Source organism: Nasonia vitripennis, chromosome 4, assembly GCF_009193385.2.
Source record: "Nasonia vitripennis strain AsymCx chromosome 4, Nvit_psr_1.1, whole genome shotgun sequence".
NCBI classification, from domain to species: domain Eukaryota; kingdom Metazoa; phylum Arthropoda; class Insecta; order Hymenoptera; family Pteromalidae; genus Nasonia; species Nasonia vitripennis.
Window position 1 is genome coordinate 13,539,586 of NC_045760.1, and position 22,990 is coordinate 13,562,575.

At 43.3% G+C, this 22,990-nt stretch overlaps 1 protein-coding gene across 8 annotated transcripts in view; it reads left to right on the top strand.

Moving 5' to 3' along the window:
• The window catches only part of LOC100119636 (cytoplasmic polyadenylation element-binding protein 2), a 155,599-nt gene that overhangs the window by 28,889 nt on the left and 103,720 nt on the right, over window positions 1-22,990 (top strand). For all 8 annotated transcript variants that reach the window (XM_031929012.2, XM_016988726.3, XM_016988724.3 and 5 more), the window contains one exon: window positions 4,014-4,125. In XM_031929012.2, the coding sequence (XP_031784872.1) occupies window positions 4,014-4,125 (112 nt within the window). The remainder of the gene's footprint in view (window positions 1-4,013; window positions 4,126-22,990) is intronic.

Consider the following 22,990-nt stretch of genomic DNA (forward strand, 5'->3'; position numbering starts at 1 on the left):
GCTCGACTTGGATTTATTCACAAAAATAATACGAGAAAGAGCGTACGCTACTACAGGCAGCGTACGGCAAGCGAAGGGGTGAGGAAGTAACAGTGGGGGATCGAAAGGGGTGGAGCTTGGCTGACGTGGTGGGGAGGAGAGCGTCGCTGTCGACGCCCTTTCTGCTCTCTCAATATTGATTTTAGCCCGCGCGTGATGCCGTGCTCCGTGTGCGTGTGAGCTATGCAGTTCGGTTATGAGAGGAGGGGTGGGGCTCTGCGCGCGGACGTGATGTGCGTGTGTGGGTGAGTGCACCTCGGGCCTCCCGACGATTATTCCGAGTAGAAACTGTGTGCGCAGGGTCGTAGAGTGCCGTATTGCGGGCTCCCCTTCGCGTTAGTTACATTCCCTTTTAGCGAATTTTTCCCCCCTTCTCTCTTTCTGCTCAGTGGTCAGTTTTTTTTCGATTTTATGGAATTGACGGCGATTCTGCATTTTTATCTTTGTTAGCAAAATCCAGCGCGCTTCTTTTTACTGCACGAGGTCTTTTTATTATAATATTTAGTAAGTATCCAGAACTCTAACGAATACTTCAAAATTAAATACTCATCTGTATTTAATTGATGTTCTTTCTCAAATAGAAAACAAAGCAGATTACGAAAAATTCTAGTTTTTGAGGTTATAAAATATTAATATAATACAAAATAAACTATAATAATTCATATAAACTAAACAATATCATATTATTAATCACAGTCGTACAAAAATTAACTGAATAATATACTCAAATCAAAATATTAAACTTAAACCATACTAAACATTAAAACATTTTAAATTTTGGCGCCATTTAACCGGATGTCTAGCCATAACTAATCAAATCGAGTTTCAAAAGGCTTCACAATATCCGGCCATCTTTTTTTCAAGAGAGAGAATGACGCGAGAAGATCCTATTGTGCTATCGTTTCTGGGCCCTGGTTGATGGGTCGATATCGATTGGAACAGTGACTCACATAGTTTCGAAAAAGACATATTATAACTTGTTTTAGGAATCGAGAACATCAAATCCATTCTACTGCCACAAATACCACAGCAAACCCACATTCCTTCACCAGTATCATTCTCTCCGTTTGAAATCCTCATCTCGCGGATAAAACGTATATACGTATAATCCCAGGCTGCCGCATTATTAATCGCTGTGGCGCCACACAACTCGTCTTCATCCAACGTCTGACTGTACGCGCACCTTCACCACTGGCGACTGGCGTCTGAGCGCAGCGCAGCCGTTTCTACTTGTCGCTTCTTAATCCCGACAGTCGTCGTCGTTGTCTCTGTCGGTATTTCGTTCGTATTCCCTAGTTAATCTACATTTGGCTCCACGTACTTTTCTTCACTCGTTCCTCGGGATGTTTCGTCCAGTTAGTTGGAGGTCTTTTGGCTTCTTTCTTTTTTTTCAAAGGGGGAGACCGAGGTGTCGTGAAGTTCAGGCACAATGGCTTTCTGCCGCGTCTTCTTTCGGTATAACGTTCAGTGTTAATGAGGACTTATGGGTTTTGCTTCGAGATTCTAATTTGGGGGACAGACTCTGTTATCGTCAGGAGCCTTTTATTGAAACAAAGCGCCGAGTAAAAAAATTCATTTGCCTTCTCACTTCGAGAATCGACGGTATCTTCGTTTATTTACCATAAAAAACGCAACAACGGATCACGGCAGCAATAAAAATCCATTAATTCTCCCTATTTTTGATAAAAGGAAAAAACGCCCCAATGTAAAATGTCGATCAATCACAGCGAGCATTGACGGTCCTTTTCATGCGCGCTTTCGAGAGGAATAAAGGTCGAGAGCGAGTAAGCAGGAACACGCAGCGGATCGAGACGACGCAAACGCACGCAGTCGAAGAAAAGCAGAAAAAATGGCTGAAATAAGTGCGGGGACATTTGTTCGCGTCGACCGTTCGACGATTTTTTCACCAACAAAACGGCCGCGACGACCTGCCGTTATTTTCCGTTAGAACGGCCGTTTTTCTCAATTGGTCAATGCCACGGATGTGGAAGGATATTTGTGGATTTCCTTTTCTTTCGCCTTGCAGGTCAGTGCACGCGCGCGCGGGTGAGATATATATTTAGCTCGGGTCTGCGGTTTCGTTGGGTGTCAATCAAAGCTTGATTTATTCCGTGCCTCTCGCCTGCTTCCGGCTTGGGTTCTAAAATTCGCAGGTTTTCCGTGTGGATCACTATGATAAGATGAACAGATTCAGAACCTTTTTCGTAATACTATGACGATTTCTTTTTGGAGAGTGCTTAATCAGAGAGTCAAGCCTTAACCAGCCGCAAACTTGAGAATCCAAACCTCGGCATATTCATGAAGAGACGCCGAGACGTCTTACCGATCGGATCTCGATTTTTATCTCCGCCTTCTCACCAAAGAACTTGACGACGATGAAGAATAAGAAGATGAAGATGATCCAGTCGTCTTCCTCTTTGACGGCGTCTAACTTTTTCGTCGTACGCTGAAGACCGCGACGACTTTTGAACGTCTCGCTTTCTCTCTCTGCACCTCGCATTAACAGCGCAAGTGGTCTATTATGGCATTCCTTTTCTCCGGGGCTTCCTGACTCGTCGTTGTCTCTTTTCCCCAGCCTTTTGCAGTTTTCTTGCCTTTTTGTCTACGTCGTTTCGTCAAAGGGACACCTCAGACAGAACCGTGAGAGAGAGAGAGAGAGAGAGAGAGAGAGAGAGAGTGAGAGAGAGAGAGAGAGAGAGAGACACTGACTTTCTCGGAAGCTTCTTGGACTTTGCCAGGATCCCAATCTCGTCTTGCGGGATTTCAACGGGATGGGAGGATCAGCGGTTATCGAGTATTCGTTAATCTTTGATTTTAACACGCTCTCATGGTATAAAATAGTCAGTTTTATCTCTGTCGGGCCTATACGTTTCATTAAAATGCCCGCTTGAAAAATAAACCTACGACCATAATTGTAGTAGCCGTCTCCCACGAAATGAATTGCCTGCTCCGCCGCCGTCTTAATCCCATCTCCAATTAAAAAAACGCAGCTATAGTGGCCAGAAACAAAAAGAAAGGGAGGAAAAAACCTACGGAAGAAAAATAATCTCAGCCCGTTCCCCTTAAGGGTTAATCACCTTCCTCTCCTCCTCCGCGGATGGGCTACCCGGCATTTCATCCTTCGTGAATAATTTCGTTCCTCTATTGCCGAGCGCAGCTTTTCACTTTTCTGCTGCAGCGGCGCCGGAGACGCCGTCCTGCGAGGGAAAAAGCCTTGTCGTCTTCTCGAAAAGAGGGCTCATTTCGATTAAGGACAATAGAGTCCGGTCTGCGAGCTGAAAGCATCTCTGCGCGTGTACCCCCCCCCCCTCCTTCCTGCGCTTTCCGAGCGTCTCTGGATGGGCAGTTCTTTTCTGCGTGAGAAGAGGTCTTACGTTTTCTGTGTATATAGGGAGGCAGACAGGACGACGGGGTCGATGACAGGGATTCCGCTTTGTTGACCCTCACGGAATGGCACTTCTCGCGACTAAGATGCGCGTCCTCGAGTTTCGGAGTTTATAGTTTTGAGAGTTCTTTTTTACGAAGGGCCCTTTCGCTGGCCGAAGTCTCCGCGCGACTGAATTCGAACATTTGGATATATTTGTTTACCTCCAAAAGTGAATACTAGAGTGTGAATAACGCTCTGAGATGAATACCCGTCCTGCAAATAGCAAAAAATGCATAGCCGAAGCACAACCAAACTTCGTAATATCCACGATCACAAAATCTTTATTCAATACCGAGGCATTAGCATAATTTATGCATTAATTTATTTCCTATCACACATCGCGCACAACACGCGATTCAGCTGCAGCATAAATTAACGTCGCGCAAGCATATAGCTTATTATAATAATGAAGACAATGCAGCCGCTCTCTATAATCATAAACCTTATTATACAATAATAACGCGTGAACAGACGAGAGCGTGCAGCGCGATGTTTCGGCTTGTTAACAAACTGAAAAGGTTAAGTGCCCCTCGTATTTTATTTACAGGAGCGGATGACGGCAAATGGAAATTCACCGCTGGATAGCATGCGAACACTGGAGCATTACCTGAGCGACATTATGCGAGCCGGAGCGGCCGACACGCCGGAGCATCTCAAAGGTAAGAGAACTGCACACTGCAACCTTTATGACCAGCGCATGCATGTATGGAGGTCTGTGCATTTTGCAGAGACGCGAGATACGGCAAAGTTTTGAGTTGGCGGAGGCTGGGTGATGAGCTATTTACTCGGGGATGACTCGATCGTTCCGGGAAATTTGATTTTGTTATGGGAGTACTACGGGATATGATCGATTACGCGGATGAGTTTAATGTATTAGATGAGCCTTTGTTACACACTTTACAAACAGTTATAGTCTATACTTTATGGATTTTTAAATTTAATCGAAATCGATAATTCATCTTAGCATACAACTATGCGAATAGCTCGTTATATCTGCAATCCCCATTTCATAGAATCGCATGAGAACTATGTGTAGAAATAGCTGCAGTGCCGAGTTACGAACGGGCTAAAAACAGAACAATCCGCAGGGAAACAGCATCAACAGCCGAAAGCCGTCCTCGCACATCAGCAACAGCTCTGCGCTGCACACAGCAACGCGTCTGTCGTTTTCCAGTCCGTTGAAACGCTGCCTATATAGTAGAAAGCAAACACTCGTAGAGATTCGTGTAGGTATTTACCTGCATTAGGCTGATTACGGGCCGCTTCGCTGACTTTCTATCTCTCGCGAAAATCTACACGCTTGACAAACTTTCGAAAACACTTGGCGTCCCTCTGCTGTGCAGATTCATGCGCGCAAGAGTTTACGGATTCGCGGAATGCGCGCAAGTCCAGCCGTTTCGCTATACGTTCTATGCATGGATAAGTGAATTTTCCGAGGGTCATTTATATCGCTTTGCACGGACGATTTCGCTTGGATTAGCCCGAATAATAGCACTCGGCGTCGGTTTCCTCGATGTACAGTACTTATTTTCTCCTATTGTTTGTGTTGACACACTGTGGATTTTGTTTATCCTGAAATTATTCAAATTCTTGATCTAAATTTTTTAAATCAGTCACTAATTATAGTTGTCGTAGAACTGTTTCGCTTCGAATTCTTTCAAATCCAAACATTGATGAAAATTCCACGTGTTCCGGACGTAACCGAGGGCTGCTAGGGGTAGGAGCGGATGCGACGTATTTGTTCTTTATCAATAATATATTCTACCTATTAATAGTTTTAGCGAATGTTTCTCCGTCATTTGGCTCTCATATGCGCGAATCGACAAGGCGATTCGTGGCTTCAGGCCAATATGGTTAGGAGTGATTTTATAATCATTCCTAGCCTGCCACGACCCCCTCTAGGAGTTTTACTCCGCGGATTTTGAGGGTCACTTTCAGTGCGGAGAGGCTAAAGGGCCGATCTGTAACTGCCAGACCAGAGAGTCGAGTGGTGGGAGGCGTTCGCGTGGGCACATGACTGCGTGTGTATAGCTATAAATATAGAGGAGCGCGCGCACTGCTTCGAGTCCCTTCGGCTGTCCTCGGAAAAGCGCTTTTGTTTTAGCGGACCCGAGTTTTCGGCGGCGTTTAATGAGTAGAGCGTCAGTTCTCGGCGACAACTTGTGAGAGAAGGTCACACCAGGACCTGATCGTTAGGAGATTTCAATAAAGTCATAATATCTGATCAATAATGATTTCACAGTTTATTTTTGAACCTTAATGTAGTCTTGTCCCATACACCACGTTTAAACACATCCAACAAGCGCACTCAGAAAAAGAAATCCAATTAGAAGCTAAACATTTCGCGAGGAGTCTAGCACCAGCATCAACCCACAAATGCAGCGCGTTTACTCTGAGAGCCCTGGCAAAAAAAGCTCGCTCGTCCTAGAAAAAAAAAGAAAAAGCTCGAGAAAGCCAAGTAAAGCGTAATGCATCGTTGCGAGAGAGGCAAACGAGCGCGCTAACGACCCATTTTGCAGCGCGCGCTCGAGATCCATTTGAAAATAGTTCCGCGCGATGTAAATTTTCTAATTTTTCAGTGGCTCGAGCTGTAACTTTTGCGAGCTTGCGGAAAGGAGAGCCTGGCGTTTAATTGGCGAGACGCGCATTCGTTAGTATAGCGGGTTTATTTTTTCGTTGCTCGAATCGGAAATAGTTTCGAGCCTTTGACAAGGCTTGTAAAGTCAACTGTGTCGTAATGAAGGTGCTTTTATAACTAATTTATGCAGTAAAAATACATTTTTAACGTGCTTCGACCAAGAGCTGCAGACAATACAAGAATTCATATGGTTTTGTTCGACCTTTATGTTTCGCTGGTTAACATATTCGATCCCGACTGCCATTCTCCCCCAACCGCGCTCAAAGGTCACGTCGAATCGTGTAAATCTTTCGTATACGCCAACTTCGAGCAATTCCAAGTTGCAGCCGCGCGTATCGCCCGCACGTCGAGTGAGTATAAAATATATCGCGCGAAATTTCTGCGTATACATAGAAAATGGCGATATTGACATATCCAAGGCCCAACCTGTATGAAACGCGAGGAAGATAGCGAGAAAGAAAGAGGCTTTGATTTATTCCGGCGAGGCACGTTCCTTACGTTGCGCGAAGAGCAGGTCGGAAGAAAGAAATACCGCCGATATATGGGAAAATGCGCGCGCCTTTTTATCGGGCCAGAATTGATCCATCAGTGGGCGAAAAAAGTCGACTCTCTTTCTCCTCGGTCACGGTTTCCTTCTTCCTCTTTTTTTTTTATTCGACGGATTTGTGCCGGGAATATCGGCTTTATTCGAATTTCCGATCGAAGCAGATTCCACTGTATGTCGATTGAAAGTGGCGCGATTTTATAGTGTATTATAGAGACGTAAAAACGATTGTGGATGGTCTTTTTTCGTCGGAGCATATATTGTGTAAAAAAAATCGTATTTTTTGTCCTGTTCAAAATAACGTAACGTGATAGCGTGAATCGAAGTCAAACTATATTCGTCCACTTGATTATTTAATGGGTATGCGCATGTTAGACAAAATTGAATTTTCACACGTTTCATTGAAGCAATGTGTTTTTCGTGATCGGTCCAATAAATTAATCTGTGTGTTTTACCTCAAAGACCGACACCCGCGGGCGTTTGCAAAGCCAATTTCAATTCGGTCGCGGCACATATTTCAGAGAAACATTGCCGAACTATTTTTTTTTCTTTTTAAATGGCATTTAGAACTCGAAAGTGCATCGCCTCATCTACGCAAGCCTTCCACGCTGCCCTGTCTTGTGTCAACCCCATCCATCCACCACCCCACTCGTCCTATTTCTACTAGATCCGCTTTTACGTTGTCCTCCCATCTGCGTCTAGGTCTACCTAGAGGTCGCGCTACCATCGGCCTGCCCTTCATGACACGCGCTGCCGTACAGTCGTCTTCCATTCTCGCTACGTGCCCTGCCCACCCCAATCTGCGTGATTTTATTATTCTGTTAATATTTGGTGATGCGTACATATTGTGTAACTCATCATTGTGTAGTCTCCTCCATTCCTCAGTTTCCTCATCTTTCTTCGGCCCGTATATTTTTCGCAAGACTTTATTTTCAAATACCCTAAAACGGTTGTCCGCCTGCTTAGTGAGAGCCCACGTTTCGCACCCGTACAGAACCACCGGCAGTATTATCGTCCTGTATATTCTTATTTTAACGTTTTTATACAACAGCCTCGACTTAAGTAAATTACTCACGGCGTAGAAGTAAGCATTACCCGAATGGAGTCTCTTGTTTATTTCGACATTAATCTCGTTTTTATCATTTATGGTCGTACCCAGATACCTGAATTCGCTAACCTTTTCGAAAGTGAAATTCCCAACTCTGAGATCTCCCTCCCCTCTGCAGATGCCTAGTTTATCCACAATCATGTACTTTGTTTTTGATTCACTCACTTCTAACCCTGTATACTCTGCCGCTTTTATGAGGATTTCCGCGTTTCTTGCTACCGTTTCCCTACAATCCCCCAGTATATCCAAATCATCTGCGTAGCCTAGTATCTGCGTTGTTCCATTAAGCGTTGCGCCCATCTGGCTAACCTGCATTTTTCTAACGGCATACTCTAACGTTAAGTTGAACAGCACCGTAGAGAGCCCATCCCCTTGTTTTAAACCATCGCGTATCATGAAGGGTTCTGATACATTACCGCCTACTCGGACCTTTCCCGTGCTTCCGTTCAGACATATTTGAATTAATCTCACGAGTTTTTTCGGTACACCGAGAAGTACTAGAATTTGATACATTTTGCTTCGCTTAATAGAGTCGTACGCTTTTTTAAAATTTATAAATAGTTGGTGTATGGTTTCGCAAAATTCCCACTTTTTCTCTAACAACTGTCTTATGGTAAACATTTGATCGCTCGTCGATCTGTTGCGCCGAAATCCGCACTGATAATCTCCTACTATATCTTCCGCAAATGGAGTGAGTCTAGCAGTGTGAATTTCGTCCCCTAATTCTTCGCTATTTTCGTGCACGTTTAATAATTCATCGAAATAGTTTTTTCACAGCAACAGTAATTCGTTGTCATTTGTTACGAGGTCCCCGTTTTCGTCCTTCATCAATTGCGCTCTACTCCTAAAACCCTTTCTGATGGCGTTAATCCCTCTATACATTTCGCGGGGGTTATTTTCCTTACTGTTTGTTTCTATTCTCCTAATAAGATTCTTTTGATACTCCCGCTTCTTATTTCTGTAGATCGCGCCCACCTGTTTCCTTACGTTAGAATACTCTTCTACGGTCCTATCGCTTCTATTGTGTAAGCTATCTAATAGCCTTTTTCGTCTCGTCGTCAGACACACTACGGTTTCATTCTCGCATCCTAACACCCCCTGCAAGGCAGCGCCCCTTCGCTGGCATCGTTACCGCGTAAGACCAGGTGACGAATCATTCTATACATCGCCTTTCGGGACAGTTGTCATCGCTCCCGCATCCTCCTCGGCAGCAGGATTTTTGTCTTTTTTTGTGGACACTAATGTGAAGTGTTTTTTGTTGTGGTGCTTGCGTAGTGTTTCTAGATGAATGCGTTCGACAGTGTGGGCCCATCACACCCACGCCTGTTCCTATCGGCTGTCCGCGACTGCTTATTCAATTTATTCACAGCTAACCTCTTTCTCAGGGGCTATTCCTCTATCCGCAACCTGAGGACGCGCTGTGTAGTGGTGATAGGCACCCACCTGTCCGATCTGGACGACAAGGCTCAAGACCCGCTTAGGGTAGCGGCATTGTAACAGACGCGTCGAACTATATCATCGAAAATTTACTTCCAATATCGCATTACGAATTTATAGAGAAAATCTATAGCGAGCTCGTGCAAAACAGGTACATGCCAAACGCCATCGCTTTCACACGAAAATTCCATTATATGCATGACGTGACGTGAAAAGCTTGATTTTTAGCTCATGTTTCTCTATGTTCATTCTGAATCTCGCACTTGATCGCACAAAATAAAACTTTTATAGCTGGATCCAGTTTTACAGCGAAAACAAAGACAACGAGCTTTTCAATTTGAACGCGTGTATAGTAGATCGAGACGAGAACGCATAGCACTTGATGCGTCGCGACAACTTCACTCCACTCGCTCAGTGGTTGCTCCCTCTTTGTGATGACTGTCGAGTACAGCATTGGCTGCGCATCACGCATTTTCCCCTTTTATGCATTCATGCTGTTTATTTGGAATACTGGGAGATGTAGGTGAGAATCGCTGAATAGAAGTATCTCTTCGAATTTTTGAAAACTTCAAGCATCTTGTTGCAGCCTATGACATGACGTAACGTTTTTTAGAGACGTTTTCGTTGTAGTTCGTGGAATGTATTTTCGTGTTCAAATAAATTTTTTATCACAATGTTCTAGTAACTCTTATAACCTTTAGAAAATTCAACAACTAAGTAGCATATTTTTTATTTTACAAGTGAATCTATTTTCTCCAATAACAAAAGGCAGATTCAACAAGAAAGCACAAACTCACCTATGCCGCTTATCTTGATTTTAATTTAACGCAAAAGTTACCCGAGCACGCCTGTAGCGCACACACCTGCCGTATTCTTCGTCTCCTCCCATCTGCCTGTGCACGACCCATGGTACTCCGCCTGTTTTGCCCTCTCAAGGACTCTGTAGGGCTGAAGAGTTCGCGGCCTGCCGACGACCCTCAGACACTGAAAAGCAAGAGCCGGAAACTCTCTGACACCCTATTCTGCAGCAGCATCAGCAGTTTCTTTTTTCTGACGCTGCTTTATTTTCGAAGGCGCGGCGATGTCAGATTCTCGCAGCTCATCCGCCTCGCGCGCCCGAGAAACATCAAACGATTTTTTTTCGCTGCGTACGGAGATGGTAAAGCGTGTATGTGTGATGCTGCGGCTGTAGATGTGTTGGAATGTCACCAACGAGGGGGATGGGTAAACGTGAAACCTTATTGGGTTCGATAATTAACTTTTGTACACACTTTCGAAGTGCTCGCGAATATGATTAACTCAATTAATTAGTAAAAAAAGTAAATCGATACTGCACAAAAGTCTTACCGGCGATGTATTCCCCAAAGCAACCTCGACATCAAAACAGCAGCAGCAGTCATCTCCATACGCACCGACAGCTCCTCCGCGAAATGAGAAACCCGAGAGCTATAATGTGCGACGCCTGAAAAAAAATTTGGCGTTGTCGCGTCGAAAAAAAATGCACAAGGGAAGGTGAGCTGCGCGAGGCGTCGATATACGCGAGAGAAAAAGAGAGAAAGAAGACTCGCGACGCGTCACGAAAAAAAGCCTCGACGACGACGAAGAAAAAGAAGGTACGAAGGGAGGAAGGAAAAAACAAAGGCCCGCGCGCGAAGGGGGTGCGACGACTGGGTTTTCGGGGGCTCGTTCCGTCGATGCACTCGACGGGAAGCGAGCGCGCTTATGTATAGTTCGACAGGGGATGTACTGCGCCGCTTTCTTGTTCGAGCCGCATGAGCGCGTACACGACTCGGTGAGCGCGCGTTTTTAAGGATTTTTACGCCTTCTTCGCGGGAAGCGAGTTTCTGAAAAATCCTTAATATACTCAGCATACGTTAATCCAAATGACTCTCTGATGCGGTCAGCTACTCTCGAATCCTCTTCGATAATTAACTTCCCGAACTCGTACGCTGTCAGCTGACTACGCTATCTAATTTGCATTAATCTTTCCTCATCGAAGTTCAATCAACCGCGCGCAGTCCTCCTTGATTAAAAACCCAACGGCTCTTCTCGCCATTCCAACGCGAAATTCCAATTCCAGAAACAAATTGCAGATATAGGTGCGCGTCAAACGTAGCGTTGCGGATCGATCGTTATACATAGCGCGCTCGCACGAATCAAAGGACAAGGCCTCGCAGCTGGTGTGCCTATGTATAGATGCGTTCGACCTGCAGCGTTTTGTCGCAGTATACGCCGCTGCTGTGACGGACATATTTTCCTCTTTTTTTCGTTAGTCCAGAGAGTTTGCGGAGAGTTGACGACACGACTTTTTTCAATGCAGGCTGGCTTTTCGGAAGGCTGAATGGGGTAGAGAGAATTTTTTGACTTTTTTTATTTTGACGAACCTGCAGTTAATAAAACCGTGTAGGATTTTTTAACTTTACCAAAGGGATGTTTCAACGTTCTTTTAAAATCATTTTGAAACACGTTTCAGATTTATGAACCATGTTTACCTACATATGTTGGGGTAGCACATTTTGACAGGAATAGCACACGTGGTCCAAAAACAGTCGAGCTCCGAAGTGTAGGATATAGAAAAAGACATTCAAAAGTTAAATTTTAATCGCTAAACCCTTTCTCGCAGTGGTATCTTCATACTTCTACCTCGGATGGCTTTCCGTATTTCCTTTTCCAACGCCTTTGTACTTTATTATTACAAGTTCCGCGCGGACTGGCGCCTTCATTATTTCAGCCTTTAATTGTTTCGGCTCAAATCGACGGCGGGACTCACCGATTAAACGGTGATTATTCGTATTTTTTTGCGTTCGGTCATTGTTTTTTTCTGCAGCGGTTCGTTGATTTTTTTTTGCTCGTATTCCTCCTCAACACTTCCTCGGATTTTCTTCCTTCTCGCGATTTTTTTCGGCGTCTCAAAAGAAAGAGAGAAAAGCCTTGCCTTCTTCTGAAGCCGCAATTAAAACTGTGACGATTGAGGAGAGACTTTCTTTGCGCTGCCCTGACGAGTCGTTAAATTTGCGGTTTGAAAACCCGTCTCTTACGCGCTGGATTTCGACGAATTAATTATAACGACGGCTCTTCCGGTGAAAAATATTCAAGAAGCGTTTCACGAGTGCTTTAAAAAATTAAATTAAAAGTAAATCGATGATTTAGAAGGACGGCATATTCTTTTGAGATTCCGCGTCATCGAGTGGATGTAGGGAATTAAAAAAAAAATTCACGGTCAGATAAATCAAAGCGGCAGAGGGTGGTTGAATGCGATGGTGTTTCAGCGGGCTTCAGAGGTTTCATTTTTCTATAGGCGAGCGAATAAAGGAACAAGAGGTTACATTGTCTTTCGAGTTTCCCCCCTTGAATGGTTGATGACGGGCTCAGAGACCTGCACTTGAAGCTACGTGACGTCTTTGCGCCTATATTCGATCACCGCCGTGACGACACAATTGAAAGTGTCTCTGCTATTTAATAATCTCGTCTAATGAATCAATTCTTCTCCACGTATATCGCGTGGATCCTATCCAATTACGCGCGGTTTTCGTTATTTTAGAATTTCAGTCATACCTGCCCCCGCTGTGATCGCAATGCATTTTTCAAATAAAATCGATTCTCCTCTTTTATCCACTTCAATATTCCGAGCGATTCCCACCGTTTAATCTCACGCATATACAATGAACGTAGCGTTTCAAATTTCGCCGCGTCGGTAATGCAGAAAATATTCGCAGCACGCCCCCCTAAAATTTCGTACTCTCGCGCAAAAAAGGAACACTGCGATAAGGAGAGTCGTATTGCGTCCTTCGGTGGCAACCGGCTGCCATTTAAACGTCCACTTTCGCGTTCCGTTCCTTTCCCTTCAGAGCGTATGCGGAAAAGGGGTGAAAGACTCGGCGCTGCTGCAAAGAGGTCTCGGGGGTTGTTAAGATTAGACGGGAGATGCTGAATCGCCGAAAAAAGCGGTGAAGGAGGGATGAATAGCCGTCGCTACAGCAGTCGCGCCTCTGCGTGTACACTCTATGGCAGACCCGAGGCGATAGACGTCATTCAAGTCGGACGGTGCGCCGGCGCCGCCGCCGAGCATCAAAATGTTAAAAGAGGGAGGAAAGGCGCTCTACGTGTTCTTGCCCCCCTCCCCTCTCCCCACATACACGTACACTTTTTTGGTTTAAATTTCATGCACAAAGGAGTTTCGACGGGATGCTTGTTTTAGTGTTTTTTATTGGACTGTAAAACATTAACTAATGAGTATGTGTAATATATGAAATCTTATTTGTACAAGCAAGGTGCAGTTCTCATTTTTTTTAAATCTTCATAAACTCATATACGTATTACCGAAGGTTGAAAATTGTCGAATCATAAACGTTGAATTTAATAAAGCAACTCTCTTTTTTCATATTAAATCGATCGAAGCAAGCTTCCTCTATTGAACACTCCCAGCTGTTCATACGTGATCTATTAAAAAAGTTACGAGATTTATGAACACACTTTTTCATGAAGTACAGCATCTTCAACTTGCTATCTCAAGTATACGTTCCAGACGTCTACTTATCCCCTACAGTCTCACCTCGGCATATACAATGCCGCGTTTCGATCTTCACACCCTCCCCTGGATGCACAAAAAAAAATCTGGAGCGAGAACTCGGGTACAGTTATTCCAACGCCACTACATACTCTTGAAACAAAAAGAAAAAAGTTCTCCAGCTGGCGCGTCGATGTAACCATTGTGAGCTTCCGGCCTGTTCCAGTCAGCGCCATCTTGAGAAGCGTCGACACTCGCTCCTCGAGAGTAGGTCAAGTATTACCGAAACTACTGATGCACACACTGCGGGTACCTACTCTTCTTTCGCTCTCTCTCTCTCTCTCTCTCTCTCTCTCTCTCTCTCTCTCTCTCTCTCTCTCTCCCTCTCTCTCTCTCTTTCCACTTTATATTCGGCGAGCTTGCGGCCTTTCACTCATTTTATTTTTGTCCCGGCACTCATTAAAGTATAATATAGGTTCGGCGCTTTTGCACTGCTCTCCGCGCGCGAAAGAGACTATTTTTGGAACTCGTGGATGAGAGGATTTGGCAGTGACTTTTAAAAGCTAAAGAAGACACTTTGAATTTTTTGACTAGTGTCTCTCATAGAAATGTGATGTAGGGGTTTTCGGATTGTATTATGTCAATCAAATTCTTCGGTGCGCTATAAGGGAAAACGTAAAGTGCACAAATCAAGTCTCAACTGCTGGATCTTTGTTTGGTAACAAGATTACACTGAGAGACTTTCGGTGTAGCTGCTACTCCTTAAAGTGTAGTAGTGCCTCAAAACGCGGTAGTAGGTGCTACTCTTGCAATCGGAGTAGCAGCTACTCCGATCGGCGCAGCCCGTGCGCCGAGTCGGTATTCCAGCAGCACCACCCCGTCGGTACAACAGCTGTCTGAAGAATCGGAACAACCGTTACTCTCTACTCCGCGCCAATTTGCCTGACGCTGCTGGCTTTCCGAGCACGTTCACAATTGGATTTTGTACTGTGTTTTTGTATTGTTGTTGCGCTGTTTAATGCATATTACTGCATACAACTGCGATAACATACCAAGCATGCCACCTGTCGTTGCCTTGAAAAAGAATCAGAATCACTGCATTATTCCACGGTACATATTGTAATTATAGAAACCGTTTCTTGTACATAATAAATATTTCATTACAGTAAAAAATATTGACTTAATAACTTTTCATTTAGTTGTTAAACATTTACCGTTGTCAATTATTTGTAATATTAACATAAATTATAATCATCTAATATAAAAAAAATATTTTTCATTAATATATAATGAATGAGTTTGCATGAATATGTATTATTTGTCTCTGTAAATCGAAGTTGACGTGTTTCTTTATATGTCTGTTTCATTCATTGAAAAAATAAATTACTTTTGTCCCACTGATTTTACTTTTGTCCCGCTGATTTTACTTTTGCCCCGCAAATAGGTTTACAACAAAAATATGCTACTTTTCCCTCGATTTTCAGGCACAAAAAGTGGCCATTTTGATCGGGTGTGAAATAAAAGAATTTTCAAAATTGCAATATTTTTTTAAAGAATAAAATAATATAAATTCTTATAAAGAGTAATTATAAATTTATCATTTGTTTCTTACAGCAATTAAATAATAAACATGCGCCGCGCTTCAGCGACTAACGCGCGCTAAAGCGTGAGATGTAGAGCCCCGAATTCACTCCGACAATCGGAGTAGCCACTACTCCGATCCGTCGGAGTAGAGAGAGCGCGTGCAATATGAGTAGGATTAGTTCATTTTCGGGACACGGGCTGCGCCAAACGTACGGCGCTTCCGTCGCCGCTGTTGCAGCGAATCAGCTGCACCGAAAGTCTCTCAGTGTAGAGTCTATAGGAGACGATGCCATAGAAAGAACGAGCGAAATGAAGCGACGTGTCAAAGAAATCGATTATAACGAACGAACCTCTGCCTTTGCAATTGTTTTTCACAGTTTTATATGATCCTTCAATCACGCCAAAATTAAAACATTTAATTTGTCAGTGTTTTGAATAAACGCGGATTTCAATGAAAAAGTCCTTTAGTCAAAGCTTTTCGAATATATATATATATATATATATATATATGTGTGTGTGTGTGTGTGTGAGTTTAGAGGTACCTCCACTACTCCGCGTATAAACTCCGCAATAACCGCGAAAGGCGAATTACAGGCCGATCACACACGAATCCCCCGTGAAAAAGAAGGGATACATAGAAAAAAGGTCGAAACGAGTCGCGTGTTTGCGTCGGCGCTCGTCGATGTTCATGGTAATTTCCCGCGGTCGCGAGCGTGTCTCGCGGAAATTTACACAACGACGCGCGACCGCCAGAATAAACTGCGTTATATAAAACTCGATTGCGAGCGATCGAGCGACGAACGCCGACGTTGACGGTGAAAAAGTTCGTCGATGACGCGCTTTTTCCCTCGCTTTCTCTCTCTCCCTCCCTTCGAGGTGCACCTGGGTCCGGCACATGTAGTATGGTACATTGAATTCAGCCGAGCGGTTTTTTCCCGCTACCGCGCGCGATTTTCTGCCGATCGTTCACGCCGAATTTCACGTATAGCGAGAGATTCGGCGTCGGCCGATGCAGCGCTCAGATTCGTGAATTGTAAAAGAGGTTTGTACAGTATAATGGGAATGGGAATGGAATTTTCAAGAAGTAATATAATCAAACTTGCAATTTTTTACAGCTCTGTAACTGCAGCGAGCTTGCAAACAGATAGCATGCGTCAAACGAATTAAAATCTAGCTCTCGGACTTATCAACGTATAACTCCAAAGTTCGCCATGCATAACTACGCCAATAGCTCTTTAGAGGGCGGCATCAGAGTCGGCAAATTGGTTTTGTCGCCAGCAAAGGGCCGCATACGCCGCGTTAATCTGTAATGCGTTAATGGTATACATATACGAGAAAGCTAGCTAGCGCAGTCATACATCAGCGTATCTAGTTCTTTTTGAAAGCGAAAATGTTCGTGGATTCCTGAGTCTTTTTGCTTGTTGCTCGTTTGTTACTTTTTCGCTGCGTGGACCTTAATTCTCCCATCGGTTCCCAGAAATTATTTTGTTTCTCTGTGTTTATCTTGGAGCTTTGGTATTTTTGCCGTCCTCGTACGAGGTTGTTAGAGTGATACTGGGGATTAAGTTGTTATAACAAAATTATTGTATATTTTAGACGTTGGATTATTGAAGATTATCAAAGCGTTTATACCTACTTTATTGAGGCGTTGGCAGCAAAAAACGGAAATCGCTAAAAAATCTCTAAAATCTATATGTTTTCATTGAATCGGATGATTAACTCTGCATATTTTGGTTCCAATAATTATCGTAACTCGGGACTGTAAATATTTTCCCTTCGTATAAAAATGTTGACACTGCGCAAAGAGTCGTGACGTTGCTTAACGAATTTGCAGCATGACCGCCTCTTAGTTTCGCAAAAAGCATTTACACGTTTAAAAATACGCTGCAAGTTCTGTGTCTTTTATTTTTTCATTGAAATGCCTGCTCTTTTGCATACATCTCGCTTGTCGCAAATTTTCTCATCGAAAAGTTCCGAACTACTTTCTGCGCGTCTAAAAGTGAAAACCAACGTAACGACCGAACTCACTCTGGCTTCAAGAGGAAACTTTAATATCGACTGCGGACGCGTGAGAAAGTTAAGTAAAGAAAAAACCGAGAAGCTTAAATCACTTCCATCAGGGTCGCGGAAGACAAAATTTGTCGTCCAAAGTAGCAGGAGGTGAAAAATAAAAATGTGACAAGCTGAAAAAGCCACTGTAGCGCACGAAAAAGCCCGGGAAAATATACCGAGCGAAAGAGTCCGTCGAAACTAGACTCTCGAAGAGACATCGTCATCGAGGAGCTAGCTCGAAAGCTGCGCTTTCACCGGGGGGATTTTCTCGTCTCATCTGCGCGAGGTCGGTCAGAGATGAGGCCGCGAGAGAGTGAGATTTTCCCTTTGCCTCGTCTAATACCTTCCCACGGCCTTATCCCCGGGATATATGTCTCGGAGAGAAAGATCGAAAAAGCTTCTCTCGAGTCTCCTTCTAGGACGTGCAACTCGTCTGCTTCGTGTGGTACCATAGAGGCAGTAGTACCTCTATGTGTGGTACACTGGCTTAGGACGGAGTTGCCAAAGCCCAATTCTCTTTCTGTACGGAGTAGTGCAGGCTTTCGAGGGCATGTTAACATGATTTTTAGAATTTACAATAGAATATTAGTTGCAATTTTTCCAACTGCTCTTGATTTTTGAGATGACGTGACTTTTTTTTATAAAAGAACTCAGTTGCAGACAAGATATGTTACTCGAATTGTATATAGGTATTATATAATATGAAAACGTAGCTTGGAAAGCGAGAAACAAACGAAGTATACACGTCACACGCACGTCTGCGTGTCACTTTTCCGTGTTTTCTCTATCCGCCGCTTTTTTCGACTCTCCTCTTCCTCCTCCTCCACTGCACGTCCCAAGCCGCCTTCAAACGATATTAAAAATCCCGCGCAATAAATCACCGTGGGGATGACGAATGCGAGTATGATGAAGAACAGGTCGAAACATTTATACGGCGCTTCTTCTTTTTTACATTCTCCTTCACTACGTGCAGCGCTCTTTACTTTTTTTTTCCTCTTCATCTCTCGTTTTGCCGTTGCTCTTCCTTTTTTGTTCGCGGCGAAACCTACTCGACGCAATATTGTTGTTCCTTATGATAAGCCGCGCGCGCTGACCTTTATTAAAATGTGAAATAAATATTTGGATGCGACGAGCGAAAGCGTTTGCGAGAGTGCCGCAGTTATGCCTTACTGCAAAATTCTTCTTTCTCCCACGAGCTTTTAAGATTTTTTTAATTAAAAGTCCGTGTATGAATGATGGTCTTATAATAAAAAAATCGCTCGCGCTCTTTCGTTCGACTCACTGAATTTCATCCTTTAATTACTTGCGCGAGGCTTTTCGCATAATTACGAGATCCGACTGATTTTCTTTCCTTCTATTTTTACTTAAGGTTTTTTATTTCGAGGTTATTTTTATTTTGGGGTCGTAAATTCGCTGGGGTAAAGGAGGGAGAGGCTTGATTAAGAGTTGTCAAAGGTAATGAGCGTTTATAGACTGATCCTCATCGTTTTGGGCTGCTTTAGAGGTTGTGCTATTGCTGCGATGCTTTTTTGAAAATGGATAAACAATGATTAGGTATAGAAACTTTTACGAATATTATAATTCATGACACATTCAAATCTGATTTGCATAACATCTTACTTTTATACGTATTGAGTCCCAAAATTGTGATGCCGCTTGGTCACAAGTTCGGTGGAATTTGTAGAGGCAGAGCTTGTTATATGAATTTTCTGCTGGTGGATTTTTAAGATTGTCGCGCTTGCTGGGCTGGATTTTGAGTAAACGAGCTTTTGGCAATGGACCAATCGGAGTTTCGCTAACTGCTAATGCAAACAAAATTCATAGAATTCCATCAGTTTTGAAATCGCAACAAAAGTTAGTTTAATAAAATCTTTTAGAGATCGTATTATTGTAAATATATTGCTTAAGGGTACAAAAAACAAAGCTTGAAAAAATGAACCTCCGTCCTTATCCATATAGCTGCATAATGTCGATAGCTCTGCCATTACCTTGCACGAAGGAGCGAATGAGAAAAAAAACCTTAAACTAAAAACTGCAATCGCCGGGACAATTCATCCGATAATAACGTCTATTTCTCAGGTAACATGCGCGCGGGAGCTCGAAGAAGAGGAAAACGCGATCACGTGGTCCGATAAACAATTTCGCGAGTCGATCGACTGCCGGCACGCGAACTTAAAATTTCGAGCTCTCGCACGAGTAATAAAACAGAGGGAAAAGGCTGTATGCCTATAGCTCGAAAAAAAATATGAGAAAAGATGAGTTTTATAATACTTAGCCGCGGGAAAAACCTTTTTTCATCTTTGGGGATTGAATTTAAATGAATAATATTTATTTTTTTCAATCATTGTTTTTATCACGATCGCATTGTAAAACATTGCAACATCAATAATTTCGAAAACAGCGAAAAAACAAGAAATGCTTTAAAACGAATGAGACGAACAGTTGTGGAATGCCCGAAGCGCGATAAAAGTTTAATTCCATTTTACGCCGCAATGCGTAAGGCTCAGGAAAAGATTCGAGTGCGGCGGATTATCAGATAAAAATAAGGATGTCGTGAAAGGAAGAAACGCGACCTTTCGCGATACTGACCCTCATTTATCTCGACGCTCGTATGGGGAAAACCAAAGAGGATAAGTATATGTAGAGTCTGGGGAGAGGAGTGCGGCTGATGAGAAAACGCGAAACTCTGATTTGCCAAGAATTCTCTGGATGAGTTCGAGGGAAGCACATTGAAGCTGTTCTATACAATTTTGCGTCTGATATTGGAATACTGTCATAATTATCAATGCGTGTTTTTCATGTCTTTATTTTATTTTAGGTTATAATCGCGGGATAAAATTTATTTGCTAAATTTATCCGAAATCGTTAATAGCGCGACACGACTTATTATTAGCAATTGTACTCAATTCTGAATATTTTACACGATAATTGATAAAACTGGAATCGTAACGCTGAAACACTCTCTTTCGCGTTATCCCCGAAATTCCGCAAAAGTGAGAAAAAATAAAAATAAACAGCCCAGCTAGTACACAGCCGATAAAATTGATAAAGCGGAAAGTCCTGCTTGGGAACGGACGGCATGGTGCGTAACGACGATAACGTCTTACGTGCCGTGGGATCCGATGGGCGATAAAGACGAGTTACAACGAATTTATCGGTCGGCTACGTTGATATCGCTAAACTCTGTAGCAAGGAGGTGGTAGGGGAACCTTCCAGTTCTTCGCAAGAGAGGAAGCAAGTGATTATGGGTGATGATCGCGACTGAAAGTTTTTGATTAACATACTGTCTATCGATGGGTTATTTTCTGAAGGTCACACTTTTAGAAAATCTTTTATTTTTTATCCAGCGAAAAACTGAAATATAGTAGAAGATAGTGAGCGAAATAATATCGAAGAATCTCTTTCTAATATTGGGATAAGCACGTTCATGTTACTCTCAATATCCACTCTCTCTTCCGAGTGCACTGTGACGAATCCCCTATACCAAAAACGCTCTTATTCGGTGTGGGCGTAGTCGCGACGAAATTGAAAGGGAGCAAGATAAATCCCGAGATGCAGAAAAAATCGCGTCGCGAATTCTGCATACGGTCGAGAAGGTCGACTCGGCAATGACCTCCGACTTGAGGCAACCGCTCACAATAAGGAGCTTTTCGCGACGTGAGCAGGAGCCCTTTATGAGTTGGAGGTCCGATATTGAGCTTACGTGGATTACATTCGAGAAAAGATGATGTCTAGGACTCGAGACGATGAATTTGAGGAGCTTTCGATTTGTCAGTCGAATATGCGATGATGTTAAAGGAGGTTCTTGAACTGTCGTGACCTACGAGTTTCGCATCATGCGCGTATTTTATTTTATTTTTTTGGCCCTAACATTTTAACATAGAATCTTATTGCGTGTTATCGATCTGTTTTAATGAAATAATTTAAAATATTGCATCCTCTTTACCGTTCCATTGTAAAGTATCCAAATAACGAAGAGAATCCATTTCCTTTATCCTATTCAACTCCAATTCAATACCGCGCAACATCAGAAGCGTTAAAAATTCTTAACTTCTTTCTTCAATTCCGCTCAAAGCAGTCTTATTACATCCAATTCAAGCGCGGCCAATCCGAAAAATAACCCTCAATCAAATCCGGCCATTCGAATCCTTATAACCGGCAAACACAAAAGCGTTCTCCCTCAATTCTCACACTGCAGCAGCAGGGCAATTTATTTGTACACTCCGCCGCCATCTTCTCGCGCACGTTGTGTCCCATAGGTGATAGCCACGTCCTCCATACGCGATAGCCCGTATGTGCACAGGTCGTCGTCTGGGCGATATTCCCTGTCTCGTAGTTTCTATACTCGACGTTGAGCTGCGGAGAGGCGAAAGGACGGGCGGATCGTATAGACGGCGACAAAGGAGGATCGCGGCATTACGGCACTGCTCGCGGATCTCCTTCTTATTTTTCTCAAGTTCGATCTTCACTATCCTTCGCTGCTGCGGAGCGAGAGCCGCCTTCTGTAAGCGATGTGTACCGCGGGTAACGAGACTTCGCCCCGGTATAGCTTGTGTGCGCGCGCTGATGGTGTACCTTCCCTTTCTGTCGTTCGAAGAGGTGAGGGCTTTTTTCTGCGGGAGTAAGAGCCAGCTTTTTTGCGCCAGTATCAGCCGAGCTCGTTTTATCTTTCTTTGGCCGCGGCGTTTGCTTCTCGGAGAATTTTCTCAGATTTTCTTGTTCTATTGCTACGATGAACTGTGCGGGGTGAGATTTTCTGTGGGCGCAAAACAATGTGTTGTCTATCGAAAGCATTTTAAAGAACTGCAGCATCACAAATACATTGAGATGTGTAGGGTATATTTGATTTTTAACGGTAAGAAGACCGTCATTTGCGAAAAATGCAAGAGAGGACTACATTTGCATGGATAGTGTTCGAGTGGCCACTTTTTTTTGCCGATGATCCGAGAAAAGCGGGATTCCACGCGTAGGGGTCAATGCGGGCTATGCAAATGCTACAAGGAACGTCGGCAAACTAGCATGTGCTACTATACTTTGCTCCGGACAGCTGTTACCCGAGACAGTCTTGCAAAGATTGTGCAGCCTTTCCGTTACTCTTTTTCCTGTGCGGCTCAGAATACCGTTACTTTTTTTAAAAAGTTGACGATGTTTTACTGTTAGAAAACCGCGTTTGTTTTGTCAGATAAATGATTTTTTGTGTGGGTGATCACAAACCTGTTGTTCTTGTTATTATTCAGTAAAAATCTTTCATAAAACATAGTGTTATGACATAAGTAAACAAGCTAATAAGAACTTTTCTTTCTGTTTCAGGTACGTTCGAAATTTGTAAAGCATGCATGTATGAACAAACGAATCAACTTCAGTAAGCGAAATATTTATTTAGAACTGACATTTTATTTCATCAAAACTATGATCACAAAAAAATCTCAAATTACTATAATCACTTACGAATAGAACGTATAGAGTCGATGCATATCTCTACCTTTTCACTAGCTATCTCGAGCATCATACGTGATAAAATCGTTCCCCTTATAGCAGTCTTTAGGAAACAAGAAACCCATACAACAATAACTAAATATCCCGTTACTCTCGTGCATCCCCATCACCGAACCTAAACATAATAAATAAAAACCTTCACACCCTTCGTCTCGCCG